Source organism: Phalaenopsis equestris, unplaced genomic scaffold (assembly GCF_001263595.1).
Source record: "Phalaenopsis equestris unplaced genomic scaffold, ASM126359v1 Scaffold001140, whole genome shotgun sequence".
NCBI classification, from domain to species: Eukaryota; Viridiplantae; Streptophyta; class Magnoliopsida; order Asparagales; family Orchidaceae; genus Phalaenopsis; species Phalaenopsis equestris.
In genome coordinates, this window is record NW_018165579.1 from 36,250 (window position 1) to 55,504 (window position 19,255).

At 35.4% G+C, this 19,255-nt stretch overlaps 1 protein-coding gene across 1 annotated transcript in view; it reads right to left on the reverse strand.

Moving 5' to 3' along the window:
* Nucleotides 1–1,334: 1,334 nt before the first annotated feature.
* Nucleotides 1,335–19,255, reverse strand: part of LOC110033328 — a 51,737-nt gene continuing 33,816 nt past the window's right edge. Inside the window, exons 6-13 of the mRNA XM_020737260.1 lie at nucleotides 17,349–17,463; nucleotides 15,082–17,264; nucleotides 11,244–11,431; nucleotides 11,005–11,152; nucleotides 8,004–8,009; nucleotides 6,255–6,491; nucleotides 3,401–3,714; nucleotides 1,335–2,008 (exon numbers count right to left, since the gene is read on the reverse strand). Coding sequence (XP_020592919.1) covers nucleotides 1,708–2,008; nucleotides 3,401–3,714; nucleotides 6,255–6,491; nucleotides 8,004–8,009; nucleotides 11,005–11,152; nucleotides 11,244–11,431; nucleotides 15,082–17,264; nucleotides 17,349–17,463 — 3,492 coding nt within the window. The 3' untranslated portion in view covers nucleotides 1,335–1,707. The remainder of the gene's footprint in view (nucleotides 2,009–3,400; nucleotides 3,715–6,254; nucleotides 6,492–8,003; nucleotides 8,010–11,004; nucleotides 11,153–11,243; nucleotides 11,432–15,081; nucleotides 17,265–17,348; nucleotides 17,464–19,255) is intronic.

Genomic DNA, 19,255 nt, shown 5'->3' on the forward strand with positions numbered 1-19,255 from the left:
CTGACGGTGGTGTGGGAGAAGCTTCCGCCGCCGCCGGAGGTGAAGAAATTGGCGGTGGTGGTTGGTTGAGGGGAAGGGAGGAGTTGGTATTTGTAGCTTTGTAGTGATGTTAGTGATGTTTATGGTTGCTATGATGGAGCTTTTTTGGATTTTTTTTTTTTCTTTTGTTAATGTTAGATGCTATTACTCTGTTCGCTTTCTGATTTTGAAGATTTTTAAGAAACGGCGGCGATTTTGAATTGTGAAATGAGTTTAAATCATTGGATGAATTGTATGCTGCAATTTAAGGAAAAAAATTTGAGTACTTCTTGCGTATGCAACACCACGTTAGGTTTTGGAGATTATACGAGGGTATAAGAGAGATATATCTGTGTTATATTCTTTTATAATTTAAAATCATTTATCTCTAACCTATAAATAAATTCTTAATATATGAAAATAAATTCTTAATATATGAAAATATAAGTGCGAAACTTATTTGTAGGTTACATGTAGGTTACGGAAGATTAAAAGGGGATATAATACGGATATAACCCTTTATATCTTATGTACAACCTCCAAAATGTCCGCGTTGCATACGTTTTACATACACAAATTTTTTCCACAATTTAGGGCCCGTTTGAGGCTGCTTAAGTAGGGTGCGTTTTTAAAAACGTCGCGGTACTACTTAGATTGTGTGTTTTGTTTGTTTATTCAAAATATTGATTTCATTTTTACATAATGTAGGTTGGCAGTCGAACCCCACGGTCGACTCGAACAACATTTTAGGATAAACTACTTATCCTGAAACGCACGCACAAGCTACCCAATGACACCTTTAATTTTTCGGTTTTTTTATTTTTATTTTTATTTTTTGGACTTACAATTTATGGTTAAACGTATAAATTATTTTGTATTGTATTATATTATTACTTGAAAATTTTAAACTTAATCTGAAATTACATGTTTTGTATAATTGTATCATGAATAATCTTAGAAAAGAAATTTAATATTTTTAAATATAATAAAAAACCTATTTTATTAATTATTATTATTTACTTATTTTGAGATAAAATGAACCCAATACGAACGAATGAATATTTAAATTTGTTTGTGCTTCGTCCTTATAAATTATGTATTAAAAAAATTGAATTCGGTTAGATACGTAAATACATAAGAATTAACTGGTATGTATGTAAATCTTCCTTAATAATAAGCTGTGACATGCAGAAATAGAAGAAATGCGACCTAGAATTTTCACATGACATAAAAATCACTCCTTCCATGAGAAAAAAAATGAAATGTCCCTTTTGAATTAGGTTAGATACGTAAATACATAAGAATTAACTGGTATGTATGTAAATCTTCCTTAATAATAAGCTGTGACATGCAACACCAGCCTGGACCAAAATCTGAGCAGAAGCACGTTTGAAAAGATAAGCCAGAGCCGCATATTTACATAGTAAACACCTATTCAATTTCAAGCCATGCATGACAATCCCTATTATAATAAACACATTACACAAATCTCCCAAATTATTACATAATTACATTTTTCTGACCAAAAAGCCCCCCCAAAATTAATGTAAAATATGCTGTACACACTCGCTGTCGCATCCCCCATGATTACATCCAAATATTCACCTACAATAACCTACCGAAATTTTATTGACTAAAACCCAATTTATACAGAAAAACTCCCCTGTAAAATTGCATGTCGAAAGTATGCTAGTCTGAAATAGTGCTATTCATGTTCTTCTGAGAAGGTTTTGGGAAGAAGAAGATGGCCAATATGGCAATCAAACTTAGTCCAACAGCTCCGTCAAAAGGATGCCATGGATGTGGGCTGGCAAACCAAAGAGGGGTTTTGGCCCGGTACGATAACAAATTGGCGTTCTGTATTACAAAATTGGTGGCCATTAAACCCGTGCGGATGCCGACGATGGCTGCAAGTTTGCCGCGAGCTCGTTGCTTAACCCCAAAGAGGAATATCGACATGAGCAGAAATCCTGGCATCGAAGGCAGCGATCTGCAAAGAGATTAATAGAATGGATTATGATACTCTCATGCTACTTGGTGATAGAGAAAAAGGTTTTGGGAAATGTACAAATATTATGTATTTATGAATCGAACATTTAAAATTTGATATTTACATTTATAACATCTTGATTTTATAAATCTATATGCATCAAAAGTTATTTACTTTAAAAAAGATTGTGATGGTGTTATTTTTTTAAGGTGATGTTAAAGATTTTACTGAGATCATTGTAAATATGACTGTTTAGATGTTAGATACATAAATACATAAGAATTATGTGGTATTTATGTATGAATATTGCTTATAAAGCTAAAACAGGCACTGATGAGAATCTTGCTCAAAGATTACAAATTTTTGAAAATTTAGCTTTTTTGTTGAGTAGAATCATTTCTGATGATGAAATAAAAAATTCGACTGACTAACGGGTAAAAGATGAACTCAAATCAAATTTGAATGATTGAATAAGGTAGCTCAAGCTTATATTGAAATCAGATTTATAGGTAGAATCATTTCTGATGATGAAATAAAAAATTGGACTAACGGGTAAAGATGAACTCAAGTCAAATTTGAATGATTGAAGAAGGTAGCTCAAGCTTATATTGAAATCAGATTTATATGAATGTGAAAGCTGATACCCATCCATATGGAAGGTTTAAAGATCTTTAAATTATAGTTTGCAATCTCTTGATATAGCAAGGTCATATTTGTGAATTCTAATAGTGAATATATAGATATATTGAAGATTGGTGATAACAGAACCGAAGTTGAATATATGCTTGGAAGATGATATTTGATCAAAACTGTTACAGAGAAATATTGAAAACTTGTCAATATGATTGTAGGGATGGACCAGTCAATTTCACCGGTGTTAACTTATTGTATTCTATATTGAGTTTTCTGCTTTTAATATTTTTTTTCCTTTTTTTTTTTTTTTTTTATGCTTTTAATATTTTTTTTCCTTTTTTTGGCCCTCCATTATTTAGCCAACTTAAAAGGGATGTATGAGAATCATCAACAGGTGAAGGCGAAGGGCTGAATATTGAATTTGATTTAAATCAATAACAAGATGGTGCCAGGCAAAGCATGGAACAAAACTAAAACTTTGCAAATAGTTGTATAATAAGAAAAAGGAAGATTTACATGCATACACTCAATTCCTATATATTTACATATCTAACACCTAAACTTCAATTTTGACATACATACTAACTTGCCTGTGCATATAAAGGTGCATTTCATATTTTAAAATTTAAAATGGTAGCATTTTCGCTGTAATATGGAAGATTTGGGTGATATAAATGTAAAAAAAAAATGGTCTTAGATATGTAAATATATAAGAATTGGGTGGAACAAAAAAAAAACAAACAAAATGCTTAGACGTACCTTTGAACTAGAGCAAACAGGATCCCAGAAATCATTATAGCAGGATAATATCCCAGATCAGCAGCCACCTCCTCGGCCAACCAAGACCTGAATAATAATTCTTCTACAATAGAAATACAAGTTGCAGACACAATTCCTTGGACCGTGAGGAGCAGCCCATTCCCATAAGCTCTCAACAAAACAACAGCACGGGATGAGGACGAAGATAGTCCAGTCATCGGAGTGAAAGAAACATAGCCAAGTAATGCATTAACTAAATGAATAGATGAGACTATCATAATTCCTCCAACCAACCCCTTCAGAAAATCAAACACCTGCATGAAGAAGACCAAATCAAAACAGAATAATAGTGCTTGGATTGTTTCCGGTGGTGAACAAGCATTACTCACAACCACCGCAATCTAAATGTTTTAACGAAGAGAAAATCTAGGCTGGACCAGTGAAAGGTGTACTCGTTAGGATTTAGATTGCTACCTATATTTGAAACTGAAAAGAAGCCTCTCAGATTTATTTTAAGATCATTGCACTGGGTAACCTGGATATATTTTAAGTTAATTGCACTGTGTTTTCTGAATGTAAACGTAAATAAGTTGGTAACATATGTCAGTCACTATGTGATGCGGGTCAAAGTGCAAACGAAGTCAAGTTAAAGGTAGACATCAAACGGAACATCATCGTGTGCAGCTTACTTGAAATGGGTCAACTATTGAAATTAAATTTGAATCAGGAGGGTCAATTCTAGAAAATAAAAAATTTAAAATTATAAAAATATATAAAATTATTTTAAATAAAATTCTAATACTAAAAGCTAAAGCAATTTTCATACACCTGCAGCAACAGTTGCTCAGAATGAAAACTGTGAGACTAACCAGAGCTCACAATGAGTTAATTTTGTATTAAGTACACTATTATATTCAAATTCAAAATAATCTGATACCGAAAATAGCATGGCCTGAGCATTCCTTCTACATGGTTTGGCCAACATGCTTCACAAATGAAGCTTGTACAACTAAAGCCTTCTGACAGAGTGATTTGAATAGTAGGATCCACTATATTATGGTTAATATTATAGTCCGTATATTCTCGAATGACTTCATTTCTTTTTGAATAATGAATTATAGGGTATATCTAATTGGTAACAAAGCTTCAAGTAATGTATGCTTGAAATTATTCCCTTAAACAAACATCCTCTCCATGTCTATAAGATCCCATTAGACGAAGCAACTCATAGTTACTAACAAAAATATTTATGTCAGGTTTGGGATGACCGCCTCCTCTAAGTAGATCAGAGATCATGACCACTTGAGACTATAAAATCATAAGATTTTGATCGGGGTTGTCATCATTTGTCGGTGTAGTATAACCTATGATAGTGGATTCATTAATACAATACTAAGATAAGCTATATAAAGAAATACAAAAAATTCATGCATCGTGGCTCCCAACTATTATCTTAAACCATACTAAACTTCTTGTTATGCCAGATCATAAAACAATTTTTATTCATTCCAAGTGATGATGTAATGTAAAACTTGTTAGAAAACTGAACTAATATTAGAAAATTAAGAGCAAATATGAAATTCAATAACTACTAAAATTCACGCCACAAAAAAGAATCAACATGTATCAAACTTGGCAAAATCTCAGTCACATAGGTAAACCAATCATTAAACATTTTATGTAGTATAAGTACAAAGATCGCCATGTGGGAGTTTCATTACTAATGCTAGTACAAAGAGACTCATTCCCATAAGTAATTGTCACAACTTGAGAAGAACTTGAAGATGTCACATCCATCAACACAAACAAGAGAGAAGTTGAATTTTTTATTTCACTAACCAAAATAAATAATTCCTCAGAATCCTTAAAGGACTAGCCTAACTGAAAGTTCCCAACCTTAAATTCAGCAAAAACAGCAAATTTTCAGCCTAAAAAGAATTATCATTTTACAATACCTAAACGTCTAAAATTTTCTCAAGTACAAGAAAACCAACAAAGGGAATAACTTGAAGTCAGAGCAATGCCACGTCAAACCAATTCGACCTGTTTATGGCCTTCTAAAGTGCCAAAATTACGCAATTTTGGTGTTGATAGATTCATCCTAACGAGTCACTCAATTTCATTTTGGGTTAGTTCAATCTTTAAATTTTCCTCCCCAAATAAACTTAAATGGTGGTTTATTTCTCCTGATTCACAATGACATTCATGTTTCACATGGGGAATTTTGCCTGATTAAATAGAGATTTTCTGGACCTTCCAAATAGGATCTCAACCATATATTTCATAAATGAATGTACCCATATATTGGCTTTAAATATTTTTTTTATTAATCTGTACAGAAATACTAGAACTGTCTGGTAGGTATCTCTAACATAAATAAGTTCAAAAATTAATTCACCTATGCTTTTCCTATTTATGGTTTACATTTTAAATATCATTTAGTATCATTTCCAGCTGTGTCATAACATCAAAATCGGACAAGAGATTTGTATATTGACAACCTATTGAGAGTTTTGCATATGGATATGCCATTCCCGGCCCCTACGTAAAAAATGACTTGTCGGTAATTAGTTTCTTGTACCAAACTCAAATACTTCCACTCAAGAATAAATAAGCATTCAAAAATTCATACCCGACACCCAAATCTAACAAATAAGTGCTCAGTTCTAGTTTTTCATGTCCGCAACAATATAATGTTCGTGTTAATGAATTTAAGTTAAGCAAACAATGTTTGAGTAAATTACGACAGCCATCAAAAGTTTAATCTCCATAATGATGCAAAAATGCTGCAAGTTAAGTCACAGCCTTATTTTATTAACTTCATTCAATAACAGTATAAAGACAGATTCCATACCCTAGGTACCGAAGTCAGGTCCAGCCCATATTGTTCGATTGGATTGTCATATCCACGTATTCTTTTTCCCCACAAAGTTACAAGGATCATAGCAGCGATATAGAAACCCACAATGCAAGTAAATTCAGCAATCCTATTTGGATATTGTGTTGTCCAACTTTGTAGTAGTGATGGCAGCAAAGGTATTACCACAGGAGACCAAAGCACAAGCACCATGCAAACAAATCCAATAACCCTGGTAATTAAACAAAAATTGAGGATTAGTAAAGAAGGATGTAGCAAGGAAAAGTGAAATTATGGTGAGAAGCTAAACAAGAAAAACATGCCACTTAAAACACATAATTTAGAGGGATTTATATAAAATTGTGACAAGTTTGGAAGCTTACTTCAAGTAGTTGAACATGTCATGAATAGGTTTAGTTCAAGAAATTAGCAAAAGGAACAAGAAGGATCCATGTTAAACAATAAACAGGCCTTTGAATTTGGAAAGAAGCTAATTCCAAATCAGCAAACAACAAGTATCATAACAAAGTTCATCAGGCCCGTGAAAATAGGCTTAAGAAATCATAAGATTTCATGAATTTCTCTAAATATTCCATTCAAGCCAAAGAATTAATGTTTATTCCACTAACAGAGTACTTATCATTCCAACAACTCATTAGCAAATGCCCAGAAAAGAATACAATTTTCACTGGATCATTTCGCTGGATTTTGTTCATTTGTGTTGAATGGGGCATCATCATAAAGTTACAAGTGTGATATCCAACATAAGGTGTTTGTAGTCATTTACAAAAAACTTACGATAAAGTTCCAAAAGAAGTCCTTTGGAGAGCTCTAGAGAAGAAAAGTTTTGATATGACTTATATTCAAGTCTGTAAAGATATGTATATTAGAACTATTATTTGTGTTCGAATAAAAGGAGGATTGATCCAGTATTTTCCTATTTCAATTAGATTACATCAAGGATCAGTTTTAAGCTCATACCTTTTTGCTATAGTTATGGATGCTCTTATTGGATATTTACAGGAGACGTACCTTAGTGTATGCTTTTCGTTGATGATATCCTTCTTGTGGATAACACTAGAGAAAGAGTTTAGGAAAAACTTGAATGGAGGTCTACATTGGAGTCTAATAACCTTCGTTTGAGTAGAATTAAAATTGAAAACATGTAACGTAACTTTAGTAGTAGTAGCTCTAGTGGCAGAGTTATAACTATGGGTGATCAAATCATCAAAAGGTGTGAAAGTTTTAGATATCTCGGGTTTGTTGTTCAAAGTGATGGTCATATAGATGGGAATGCCATTAGTAGAATTCAAGTTGGTTGGTTGAAGTGGAGGAATGCTTCAGGCCTATTGTGTGATAGAAAGTATCGTTTAAAATGAAAGGAAAATTTCATAAGATGGTGGTCAGACCTGCAATGCTCTATGGAGTATAATGTTGGCCTTTGAAAGAGAAGCATAAAAATAAAGTTAAAGAGTTGCTGAGATGAGAATGCTTAGGTGGATGAATAGCTTGACACTTAAAGATAAAATGCAAAATGAATATACCCGTGAAAGGGTTAGTGTAGCTCCAGTGACAACATTGGAGAGAATCATCTTAGATGATTTAATCACATTAAACATCTACCATCTGATGATCCGGTTAGGATAGTAGATGTTTTAGCTTCGACTGATGTTAAGAAAGGCAGAGGTAGACCTAAAAAGACTTGGGCTTATTGTATACAAAATGATCTTAATCTATTAGAATTAAATGAAACTATGACACTCAATAGGGCACAATGGAGAAAAAGGATTCATGCAGCCAACTCAACTTAGTGGGATAAAGGATTGTTGTTTTTGTTGTATGTTATGATCAAAAGTACTAGCTCCAACATTAAGGTTCCAAAAAGATGATTTCCTTAATTCCAAATGAGTTATGAAGTAATCAAAATAATCATGCACAAAAATGTAGCAAGACTTGAAATATAAGGGCAATTCTTTAAATTTCACTTTCTTCAAATAGCCACATAAAGAAATGAAAATTCATACCTCTACAACAACAACAACAACAACAACAAAGCCTTAATCCCACTACGTGGGGTCGGCTACATGAATCCTTTTTCTCCATTGCGTCCTATTTAGTGTCATATTTTCATTTAGTTCTAGTAAATTAAGATCATTTTTAATACAATAAGCCCAAGTCTTCCTAGGTCTACCTCTGCCTTTCTTAACACAAGTCGAATCTAAAACATCTACTCTCCTAATCGGATCATCAGATGGTCGACGTTTAATGTGACCAAACCATCTAAGACGACTTTCTCTAATTTTGTCCGTCACAGGAGCTACACCAACTCTATTACGAATATATTCATTTCGCATTTTGTCAAAATGGAAGGGTGCAACACGAGGACTTCCCAGGAGGTCACTCATCCTAGTACTACTCTCGCCCAAGCACCCTTAACTGCGGAGTTCTGATTGGATCCGTTGCACTGGTGCTGGTATGGTCGCACAAATTCATACCTCTAAAGAAGAAAATTTTGATAAGCCAAAAATGATACCAAAAGAGCATAGTGTGGATATATTAATGTAGTGGACTTGAAGATGATGAAAAATAGCAAAAATATGGGTAAAAGGGGGCTTCCTTAAAGTATCAAAAGTACAAAGACCGCTACAACATTCGCATTTGCAAGTCATTCACATAATGTGAGTGTCAAGAGAGAAGTTTAGAGTAATCTACTTCTAAAAATAGTTCAATAATCACATGAAGTCGACAAAAACTCTAACACCTAGTAAATGAATATTGAAAATAACGAAACAAATAATTTCCAAGATCAAGTGACCAAAGAAAAATTTAACAACCAAAATATAGAGCATCCATGGAAGGTGGCAACTGACATATACTCAAGAAAATATAAGCCATGCTAAAACCATAAAGAGAAACTAGCAGGTGGACTCGATTGTGAGGAATCATTTCCCCTAACAGTATTAACAAAAGTAAAAGAGGGAATAAATGACCTTGACAAAGTTATCCTAAATATTTGACATGATGAGAAGGATGACTATCCCCAACTAAATCATCTAAATACAAATTGATTTTCCAGGTCAGGTTTGGGTCTGACCAGAAATTGACCCAATCTAAAATTGCTTGACTCGAACCTAGCCTGAAAATTATACAAACTAGAACCCAAATCTGATTCGTCTTGACTTTAACTCGACTCATATGCCCATTTAACATAAAATATAATAATTATTTAGGTTAAATTCAGAGCAAGCTCAGGTCAATTTTAAGTTAGGTTGTTAGCCAGAACCTGATCTATAAAATTAAACAGGTTATAATTCTAGACCCAAATCCGGCCCAAAAATCAATCAGGTCAACTTAAACTAGGATTTTTTCATTGAGTTTAGGTTAGGTTGGGTTAGGAGGGTAATATGTTTTTATTTGACCGTAGTTCTGTAAATTTATGAATGTTTTTAATGTCTCTCAGCTTTTACTTCTAAAATGCAAGTCCATGTTTTCTTTTAAATGTTAAATGCAAGATAGAGAAAATTGAATAAAATATGATGTATTAGTGCATATGGGAGTTACCTCTGGATGACACTAGCAAGGGTGCATAAAATGGAAACAGAAATGGAAATGTAAATGAATTGGCTACCTTTATGGTAGATCGGAAAAGGTTGATCGCATATATTTTTTAATAAGCATACGTTTAGACGGTCTTTTTAATGCTCTATTTTATGATAAGTATAACATCAATTCATGAAAGAAAATAAAATTGTTTAATTTACTGCTCTATTTTACTCGGTCTTTTTCTTATACAACTATTTTGCAAAATATTTTAAAATAAAAATTATTATAATTTAGAAACATTTATCCACTGAGTAATTTTAACTCAAATCATAGTTGCTAATATTTTTACAGAAATTCTAATTGTATATTAGATGAACCCTAGGGAGTATGTGTACAAACCCAGCAGAGCAAGTTGATAGGTATCATAATTCAGCTTTACTTTATGTTAAATCTAAAAGTGTAAATATGAATCAAATATTATAAAATTAAATTTTATGAATTAAAATGACTCTTTTGTGCATTGGTGGATTTTATTTGATTATAAAATAAAATTGCTAGAAATGTTTCCTTCGTCCGACCATCAGTTCCTGCCTTGGTAATTCCAAGCCTCGGGTCGGGTTTTGTGCTTGCAAACTTATTTCGAAGAATGGGATAGTGTTGATAACAAAGGTATATTCTTATAAGAAAGCAATTCACTTGTGTGTTAATGTTTAACTTTTTTGAGAATTCAAAATTTTAAGAGCCAGATGACCTAAATGTAGGACAACTACAATTCGTGAGAACAATTATCCAACAATGTTCACCGTAAACAATATCGTGAGAACAATTACAAAGCATATGTTGAATGGTTGCAAAAGCTCAACAATGATGTTGTTGATAGACACAAATATCCACATCAACCTGATGTTTAAAGCCCAAACTTTACTCATTCTTATTTTTCACTGACCAAGGACCTTTCTTTATCCTTTACATCCATTAAGTCTGAAATTTTTCCCCAACGTCATTTGGTACCACGACTTATATCTAGTAGAGATGTGCTTCAAGGAATCAAAGGTTGGATGCAGTATACTGTGGTCAGCATATTCATCGGTTTTAGAGCTTTTGCCCAACCAGATAAAAGATGATTTACCAAACATATCGTAATGAAAATTTTAAAGTAGGATAAATAAGATTTGAGACAAAAAAAAAAAAAACATAAACTGACCAAAGGACGTTCAGCAATATGTAGGAAAGTGATCAGCCTATCCGTCAGGCTCATAGCCCCACGTATGCCACCCCAAAGCAAAGCAAGTTTCCCAACTAACCTCAGTATTCCACCCTTTTGTCCCAGTTCTGCCAGGACTGCAACCAGTCTGTTTTACATCCTCAACATAGACAACACAAGTTCCATAAGAATGATAACTTAACATGTTAAACTCGTTCAAATACAAATTAAGCATTTACCTTTCATGGTCCACCTCCCCATCACTCTTTGTAGGCACTACAGGACCAGCAATAGACATGGCTTTTTCAGCAAGACTGCTAACAAAATTGTTTTGGTTTTTCACTTCCATAAATTCGTTGTCACTGAAGAGACCTCCCATAGAACAATCAGTGGTTTCTTCAGTATCATTGCTTTCTTCAAGCTTCTTCTGCAAGAAAAAAAAAACAAAATAAATTGGCCAAGGATGAGTTCAACATTTACACATATTACAAAGAGCTACTTCTACGGAATTGCACATAGGACAATCCCATTGCTTGAAAAATTTTGTAAGAGTTTAACTATCAATCAGCGTGCCAGATACAAATCATTAAATTGCAACATATAATGTCCATTAAAAATAAATAGAATGTTGCGGGGGATAAACCAAAAGAACTAATTCCTAGGCACAGTAGGCTCGGTTTTTCCCTAACTTGCTTCAAGCTTATGCAGTAATACAATTTTTATTCAGCTGCCAGCCTTTATTCCAGATTGTCTGCTATTGGCCTTTTCTATTCCGTTGAGTTCATCACTCTCATGATAACAAAGTCAGAAGTCCGAACCTCCAATGTGAGGAAGCCTTTCTGTAGTTCTCAAGCTCAATTGGAAAAACGAATATCCTATGTATACGTCTGAATAGTCCAGGAACACTTCACTGCAATTTTTGTTTATCATTCTAAAATGGTAATTTTTTTTTATTCTACAGAAAAAAAGCTTAAGATAATTCCCTAATGGATAATGTGTTGCAGGTGTTGTAAGAAATATGGTGTTCAACTTCATTTATATTTGTATTGTAGCGTTTAACCCATCCCTTCAATTTCATTTTATATACAAGCCTGGTTATCTGTGATTTAATCACTCGTCATTCCATACCAATATTTTTAATTATAATATTGTTGAATCCAAAACTGTTCTTTGGACCGTGCCCAATAAATAGAACCGGATTCCGGGGGTGAAGAAAGAGAGAGGTAGCCGAATAACAATATTTTTCTTCTTTTGTCTTGTCATCTACTTTATCTCTCGTCACATTTTGCTTTATATCTTGTCATTTTTTTCTACTGTCTTTTTCTTCTTGACTTGTCACATCTTGTCTCATTCATTTTCTTCTTCTCTTCTTCTTCTTTCCTATCTTCTTCTTTTTTTTGTTTTTATTTTTTGTTTCTCTGTCATTTGGCTTTCTCAAACCCAAATGATTGTTCGTCTTGTTGGCGGCATGTTTCATGCTCACCGCACATTTTAGAATGTTGAATCTAAATCTCTCATTTGGACCATGCCCAAGAAGTAGGGCAGATTCCAGAGGGAGGAGAAAGAGAGAGAAATAGAGAGAGAGAGTTGCCCCATCGGAAGGCAAAGTGAGTGGTCCCCGTGCTCGGCGGCCCTTTCTATTTCACACAAGTTTATGATACAAGTGAGAGAGAAGATGAGTAAGCTCCCTACATGAGGGGGAGAGAGAGAGTCTAAAGGGACCCCTTTTATATCTAAATGGGTCATCTATTTATAGAGAGAAGAGGAGGGAAATTACATGTATGCTCCTGTTCAAAGGGGAGCGGCGAGGGGTAACTTAGTTCAGATCCTTCTCCGCTAGCGTCGAGTGGTCGACCAAAGTGGTCGATCATCTGGGGGTGGTCGGACAAGGAGGTTGGCCATCTTCCTTCACTGTGGCCAGCCCATGTTGGCCAGTAGGTAGGAGGTGGCCGACCCAAGTTGGCTGGCCAGTTGGAGGTGGTCGGCCCAATGGTTGCATGTCTCCTGGTTTGTCTCCGGCGGCAAATCTTTCTGCTCAGTGAGGCATATTTTCCCTGAATTTTTCACTTATTGGAGACGGAGCTGCAATAAGAATGAAAAACTCAAAAAGTTCAGGAAACATCATTCCATAGACTTCTAATTTAGACATCATTTTTAGAATGGTATCTTTGTAAATCTTTTAATGAGTCGATCTTTGAAATAAAATCAATGAAGTTTTCTCTCTTTTTTAGATTTTAGGATGGAAAAATTTTCACAGCTCAAGCATGCTCCTTGCCCATCTCTCTTACCCTTGTCGGGACATCGCCTCCGGCGGGCCTCATCTTATGCCAAATCTTAGGCAGAATTGTCGTTGTCTTCACGAGGGTAACCGTCGAGACTCGCTAGTGGAGTGATTTGCATCATACCCCTTGCGGATCCAGTCACTTCGAAGCAGGGAACCACCTCCATAGCTTCTTACGAATCGAGTTTCGAGATGGGTTTTTGGAGATTTCTTGAGGTCGAATGAGGGATTTTGTTTGTCATTTATGCGGAGAGAATTAAATCGAGAGAGAGTTTGGAGTGCTTGTCTCGGAAAAGAGATTAGAGAGAGTCTGCATGCTCACCATGGATGGGAGGTTTGGAGAGAAAGGGTATTTTGTATTTTTATTTCGGCATGCTCTCCCAGAGGAAAGGCCTAAGAAGAGAGTGAGCTTATTTTATCCTTTTGGAATGCTCTCCTGGATGAGAGGCTTAAAGTGAAGGGACAGAATTTTGTTTTTATTCATGAAGAGAGAGAGAATTGTTTTTTAGCTCTTCTTTTTAAAATTTTTCTCTTTTCTTCTTTAATGAAGAATAAATAAAGTATAAGAAAGTGCGTGCTTATCTTTTCCTTATTCTCTTGTGCGTGACTTGCATTTGGAGTATGAGAGGGGTTCTTTCACTCTCTTTGCTTTTTGTTTTTTATATTTTTCTTCTTTTGTCATATCATCTACTTTATGTCTTGTTAACTTTTATTTTATAACTTCTCACTTTTTTTATTTTTTGTCTTTTTCTTCTTGACTTGTCACATCTTGTCTCCCTCATCTTCTTCTTCTTTTTCTTCTTTCATTTCATCTTTCCTTTTTTTTTTATTGTTTTGGTTTCTTGTTTCTCTGTCATTTGGCTTTCTCAAACTCGGATGACTGTTCGTTTTGTTGGTGGTACGTTCCACGCTCACCTCACATTTAAAAATGTTGAATTCAAATATGTTTTTTGGACCGTGCCCAAGAAGTAGAGCAAGATTCCGGTGGGAGAAGAAAAAGAGGGAGAGAAACAGAGAAAGAGTTCCCCGTCGGGGAGGGGGGGGGCAAAGTGGGTGGTCTCCGAGCTCGACGCCCTTTTTATTCCACATAAGTATTAGGTTACAAGTAAGTGAGGGAGAAAGGAAACAAGCTCCCTACATGAAGGGGAGAGAGGCAGCCTAAAGGGACCTCCTTTACATCCAAGAGTTGCTCTATTTATAGAGAGAAGAGGGGGAAATTACATGCATGCCCATGTTTAAAGGGAAGCGGCAAGGGGTAATTTAGTCTAGATTGGTCTCCACTAGCGTCGGGTGATCGACCCAGGTGGCCGATCGCCTGGGGGTGGCCAGCTGAGGTGGCCAACCATCTTCCTTCACTGTGGTCGGCCCATGGTGGCTGGTAGGCAGGGGGCGGCTGACCGGGTGGCCGGCCGAGAAGATGTGGCCTACCCAAGTTGATCGGCCGATAAGAGGTGGTTGGGCCCGAGTTGGCCGGTCGATTGGAGGTCGACGGCCGGTTGGAGGTGGTCGGCCCGACAGTTGCACGTCTCTTGGTTTGTCTCAGGCGGCGGATCCTTCTGGTTGGCAAGGCATATTTTTGGACTATACAAATATGTTCTTGATATCTAAAAGTACACATCAACATTTGTTGCATGCATTACTCAGAATCCAAAATGAATTATAATAGTATCCATATCTAGGTATGTACTCAGCGGGATTAGACATCAAACATTCTACCACATATTGGTAAGCAGTGAAAGATATAGCTTAAGAAAACTATTTTCACAAGAATGTAGTACTCGTGATTTCATATTCACCTGACGGTTTGCCAAAAAAGCAGATGCACCCAAAGCAGTTGTCACAGCCCCAACCATGATGGAGCCATTAGTCGAATCAACTGTCTCAAGCTTTTCATTTACTTGGCTGATTGGCTTAGTGGAAACCAAATGTTGGTCATTCTCAGCTTTCTCAATTTTCTTCGTAACAGAAAGATCATCTTTTATATAATAATTACCATTAGCAGAAGACCTTTGCTGCTTATTCAGAGGTCTGCTAATAGGTTTTTTTGCATAATCATGTAAAGCAACTAACTGCAAGTATGTTCTTAAAGATGCCAAGCTAGAACCTACAATAACACCAGATGGAACAACTTTTCTCAAAAGGCTAGCATCCTGTAATGCTGACAATATGATTTCAACAGTTTGTTGTCCTTCAACTGTACCGAACTTCATTAAATTAACACCAATATTTTCTTTGGGGTTTAAGTCACTGCAGGACACAACAACCCGAGATACTTTATCCGTAAAGTTTTCTAAATCAGATCTAAGAAGGCTGTTAAGTTCTTCTGAATCAGGTGTCCTTATTCTTCGAAGAACTTCAACTTTCAAATTATCAAATAAGCTATTTTTGATCAAGAAAAAAAGCTTCTCTCTTGTAGAATCCTCCTGTTCAATATCATTTATATCAATCTCTTGAAATAATTCATTGTTAACTTTCAAATACTCACCATCAACCATCGCATAGGATGGCTCTATAGCAGCCACATCCCTCCGACCTGATGCAAAATAGACATTTTGGCCCTTTCCATTCGGACTGGTTGTGATTTTGGAACTTGATGGCTGATATATCATCTTCCACTGGCCTTCTTCTGGATCGAGGAACAGATCTGTTGCTTTTTCCAGATCCAATGAACTCTGACTTGGCAATGGTGTAAAATAACTGTGGAGGTATGGCGCATAGGGTGATAGCCAATATCTTTTCATAGCCGCATCTAGTGTTAAATCCATAGTATCCCCATCTTTTCTTAACTTCGTCCTGCTCAAATGGCTTGCTTCACGATCATCTTGAGATTGCTTAATGCTCTCACCTGATGAAGGTTCAGGGCTAAAGTTTAGCTTACTATGACTTAATTTATCCTTTCCATCTTCATGAGATTCCGAGCTGCTTTCATTAAGAGTAATTTCATGCTGAGAAGCTTGTTGGCCCAAGCCTGATTCCATTGCTGATCTGTTACTGATATTAGAAAAATTATTGCATTTTTCTCCATTTATAAGGCAGCTATCATTAAATCCCTTTGTAGATATCTGATCTTCAGCTTTTTTTACTTCAGCATCACCGCCTTGGTTGCTCTTTTCTAGTTGGTCAATCATATTTTCTATTACCCCAAACACACTATTGACAGCCATTTGTGTGGAGTCATCAATTTCTGTTAAAGCATTTAGTGCCTGGGAAACACTAATGGAATTGGAATTGGAAGATGAAGGCTGTTGTGAAGGTTGTTCTGACTCTGAGGAAATCTTCGAATTTTGACTTGCACCATCCTCAGTAGGATTCTCATCATTATTCTGGTTTCCCTCCTCTTCCCCTGGCATTTGATTTACAGAAGAACCACTTGATGGACAATCCTCAACATTATTTGAGCTTGATGATGAGGAATTCTTCTGGCTTCCATTCTCCTCCCCAGGAGTTTGATCCATGGAAGAATCGACAGCTGAAGAATCCTCTAAATTAGTTGACCTCAATATGCTTGCTTTTGACGAGGAATCAACCTCCTCATCATTTTCATTATTCTTATCAGTTCCCTTTACTTGATTTTGGTAGCTGTTCTTATCAAATGCATCAGACTTCTCAATATTTTCCTCATTGGCCACTTGAGCCATTTGATCAGATTTGCTAGACTGGCTCGCCTTTTCTTGCATCTCTGACCCAGCTTCAATAGATCCAGAAGAACATGTACTCTTCTCTTGAGAAGGACCAGAGTTTCCTTCAGACCGATCACCATTGGAAGAACGTGCACCCTTCTCTTCAGAAGAAACTGAGTTTACTTCAGACACATCACCTTTGGAAGGGGGTGCGCCCTTCTCTTGAGAAGAACCAAGGTTTCCTTCAGAACCATCAACATTGGACTTGCCAACTTTTATCTGTTCTAAGAGGCCATCCTCAAAACCTAATTCCTTTGGTGAACTGCCTTTGAATTTTCTTCGAATCTTTGACTTGAGCTCTGAATTTAAGGAAAAAAAAAACCCTTTAATAACAATAGGAATCTAACCAGTCTGTTTGACTGTTTCGAGGTTTAAGTTGGTACCTTGACTTTGCATAATTTCAGCAACTGAAGTTGTGATCTTTCCACGCACATCTTCTGGTACGGCCCCTTGTAGAGCTTTCATGAATGTTTCCCCTTGTTCCATGGCACCCAAAACCTGAAGCAAAAGGAATTAAGAAAAACTAAGCATACGCCTTATTCATATTAATTAGGAGAACCAATAAAAAGTATCAGAGAATGAAAAAATCTGACGCAATAGAGTTCTGCAATGTCTAATGTTTAAAAATCTATGATTTCAAGATATATGCAGCCATGCAAGCCAAAAAAAACATTTTGAGTTAATGTATGAATGTTATTATTGTGATGATTTGAGTTCCATTGATGAACATGATGATAATTATGAGCAAACATAAGTAGTTCTGATTATTTATGAACGAGTGATTGTGTCTGAGGCTATTGTGGGCTAAAATTAGAGAGTGTGCCTATCACATGAGATTATAAGAACCTAGACATGAAGACATAGGATAGCCCAAATATTTCATTATTCATGCTAGCTTCTTCTCCAAAATGCAATGTCATCTATATTTTCCAAAAGCATTTCCTAATTCATTTGAAACAAAAATTGAGTTTCTCTAATCAATCTTGCCACCTCCATGTGATTATGGAATTTGTTATGTAACTAGTCTATAAAGGATATATGATGCATGGAGATGCCTGGACTTAAAAGTCTCCATAATCAACATTTTTTATGTCAATATTAAAAATAAAGAAAATACAAAGGATGTTCATAAAGCAGATTTTCCACTTTCACCATGGCCACCGAACTTCCAAGCAAAGGGATTATGTGTAACTCCTCAAAAGAAGAGTTTTATCCAGCACAGAGAAATTCAAGTAGCACAAGAAATTAGGCTTACTTTCTTTTCTAATGTCTAAAATTTATTTCAAATTACTAGGATTTTTCTGTTTCTTTTATTTGAAATTAAAATAAATCATCCTTTTAGATAACCTTTAGGTTTATTTTAGATAATCTTTGGCTTTGAATTTGAATTAGGATGAGATTTTACGTTAATATTATCACTGCAATGATATTTCGATAAATAAGGATTATTGGCATGATTTTAGATCAATTAAGAAATAAATTGAAATCAAAGAATTTTCTCTTATCTATTCTATTCTCCCTCTCTCCCAGTAAATTTCAGTTTTTTTTTCTATTCTACTACCATTCTACATCAAAACGTCACCCATAATTTGATTGACAAACACAGAGAAGAAAGAAAAATGCATTGCAACTTAAAGAACCAATCCTAACAAGCAGATTTATCCAACCGAATTATCACGAAAACCAATAAGATATATTAATGTAAAACAACAAATCCATTGCATGCTCTTAAGAATAGTGTTGAATTCTTTTGAGACGTAGAGTCTCGTATTGTTAGTGAGTACATACAACTAGGTAAAGATCTTGCATCAACAACAACAAAGCCTTAATCCAACTACGTGGGGTCGGCTACATGAATCTTTTTTCTCCATTGCGTCCTATTTAGTGTCATATTTTCATTTAGTTCTAGTAAATTAAGATCATTTTTAATACAATAAGCCCAAGTCTTCCTAGGTCTACCTCTGTCTTTCTTAACACAAGTCCAATCTAAAACATCTCTAAAACATCTACCTACTCTCCTAATCGTATCATCTAATGGTCGGCGTTTAATATGAACAAACCATCTAAGACGACTTTCTCTAATTTTGTCCGTCACAGGAGCTACACCAACCCTATCACGAATATATTCATTCCGCATTTTGTCTCTAAGTGTAAAGCCACTCATCCACCTAATCATTCTCATCTCGGCAACACTTAACTTATTATTATGCTTCTCTTTTAAAGGCCAACATTCAGCGCCATAGAGCATTGCAGGTCTCACCACCATCTTATAAAATTTTCCTTTCAATCT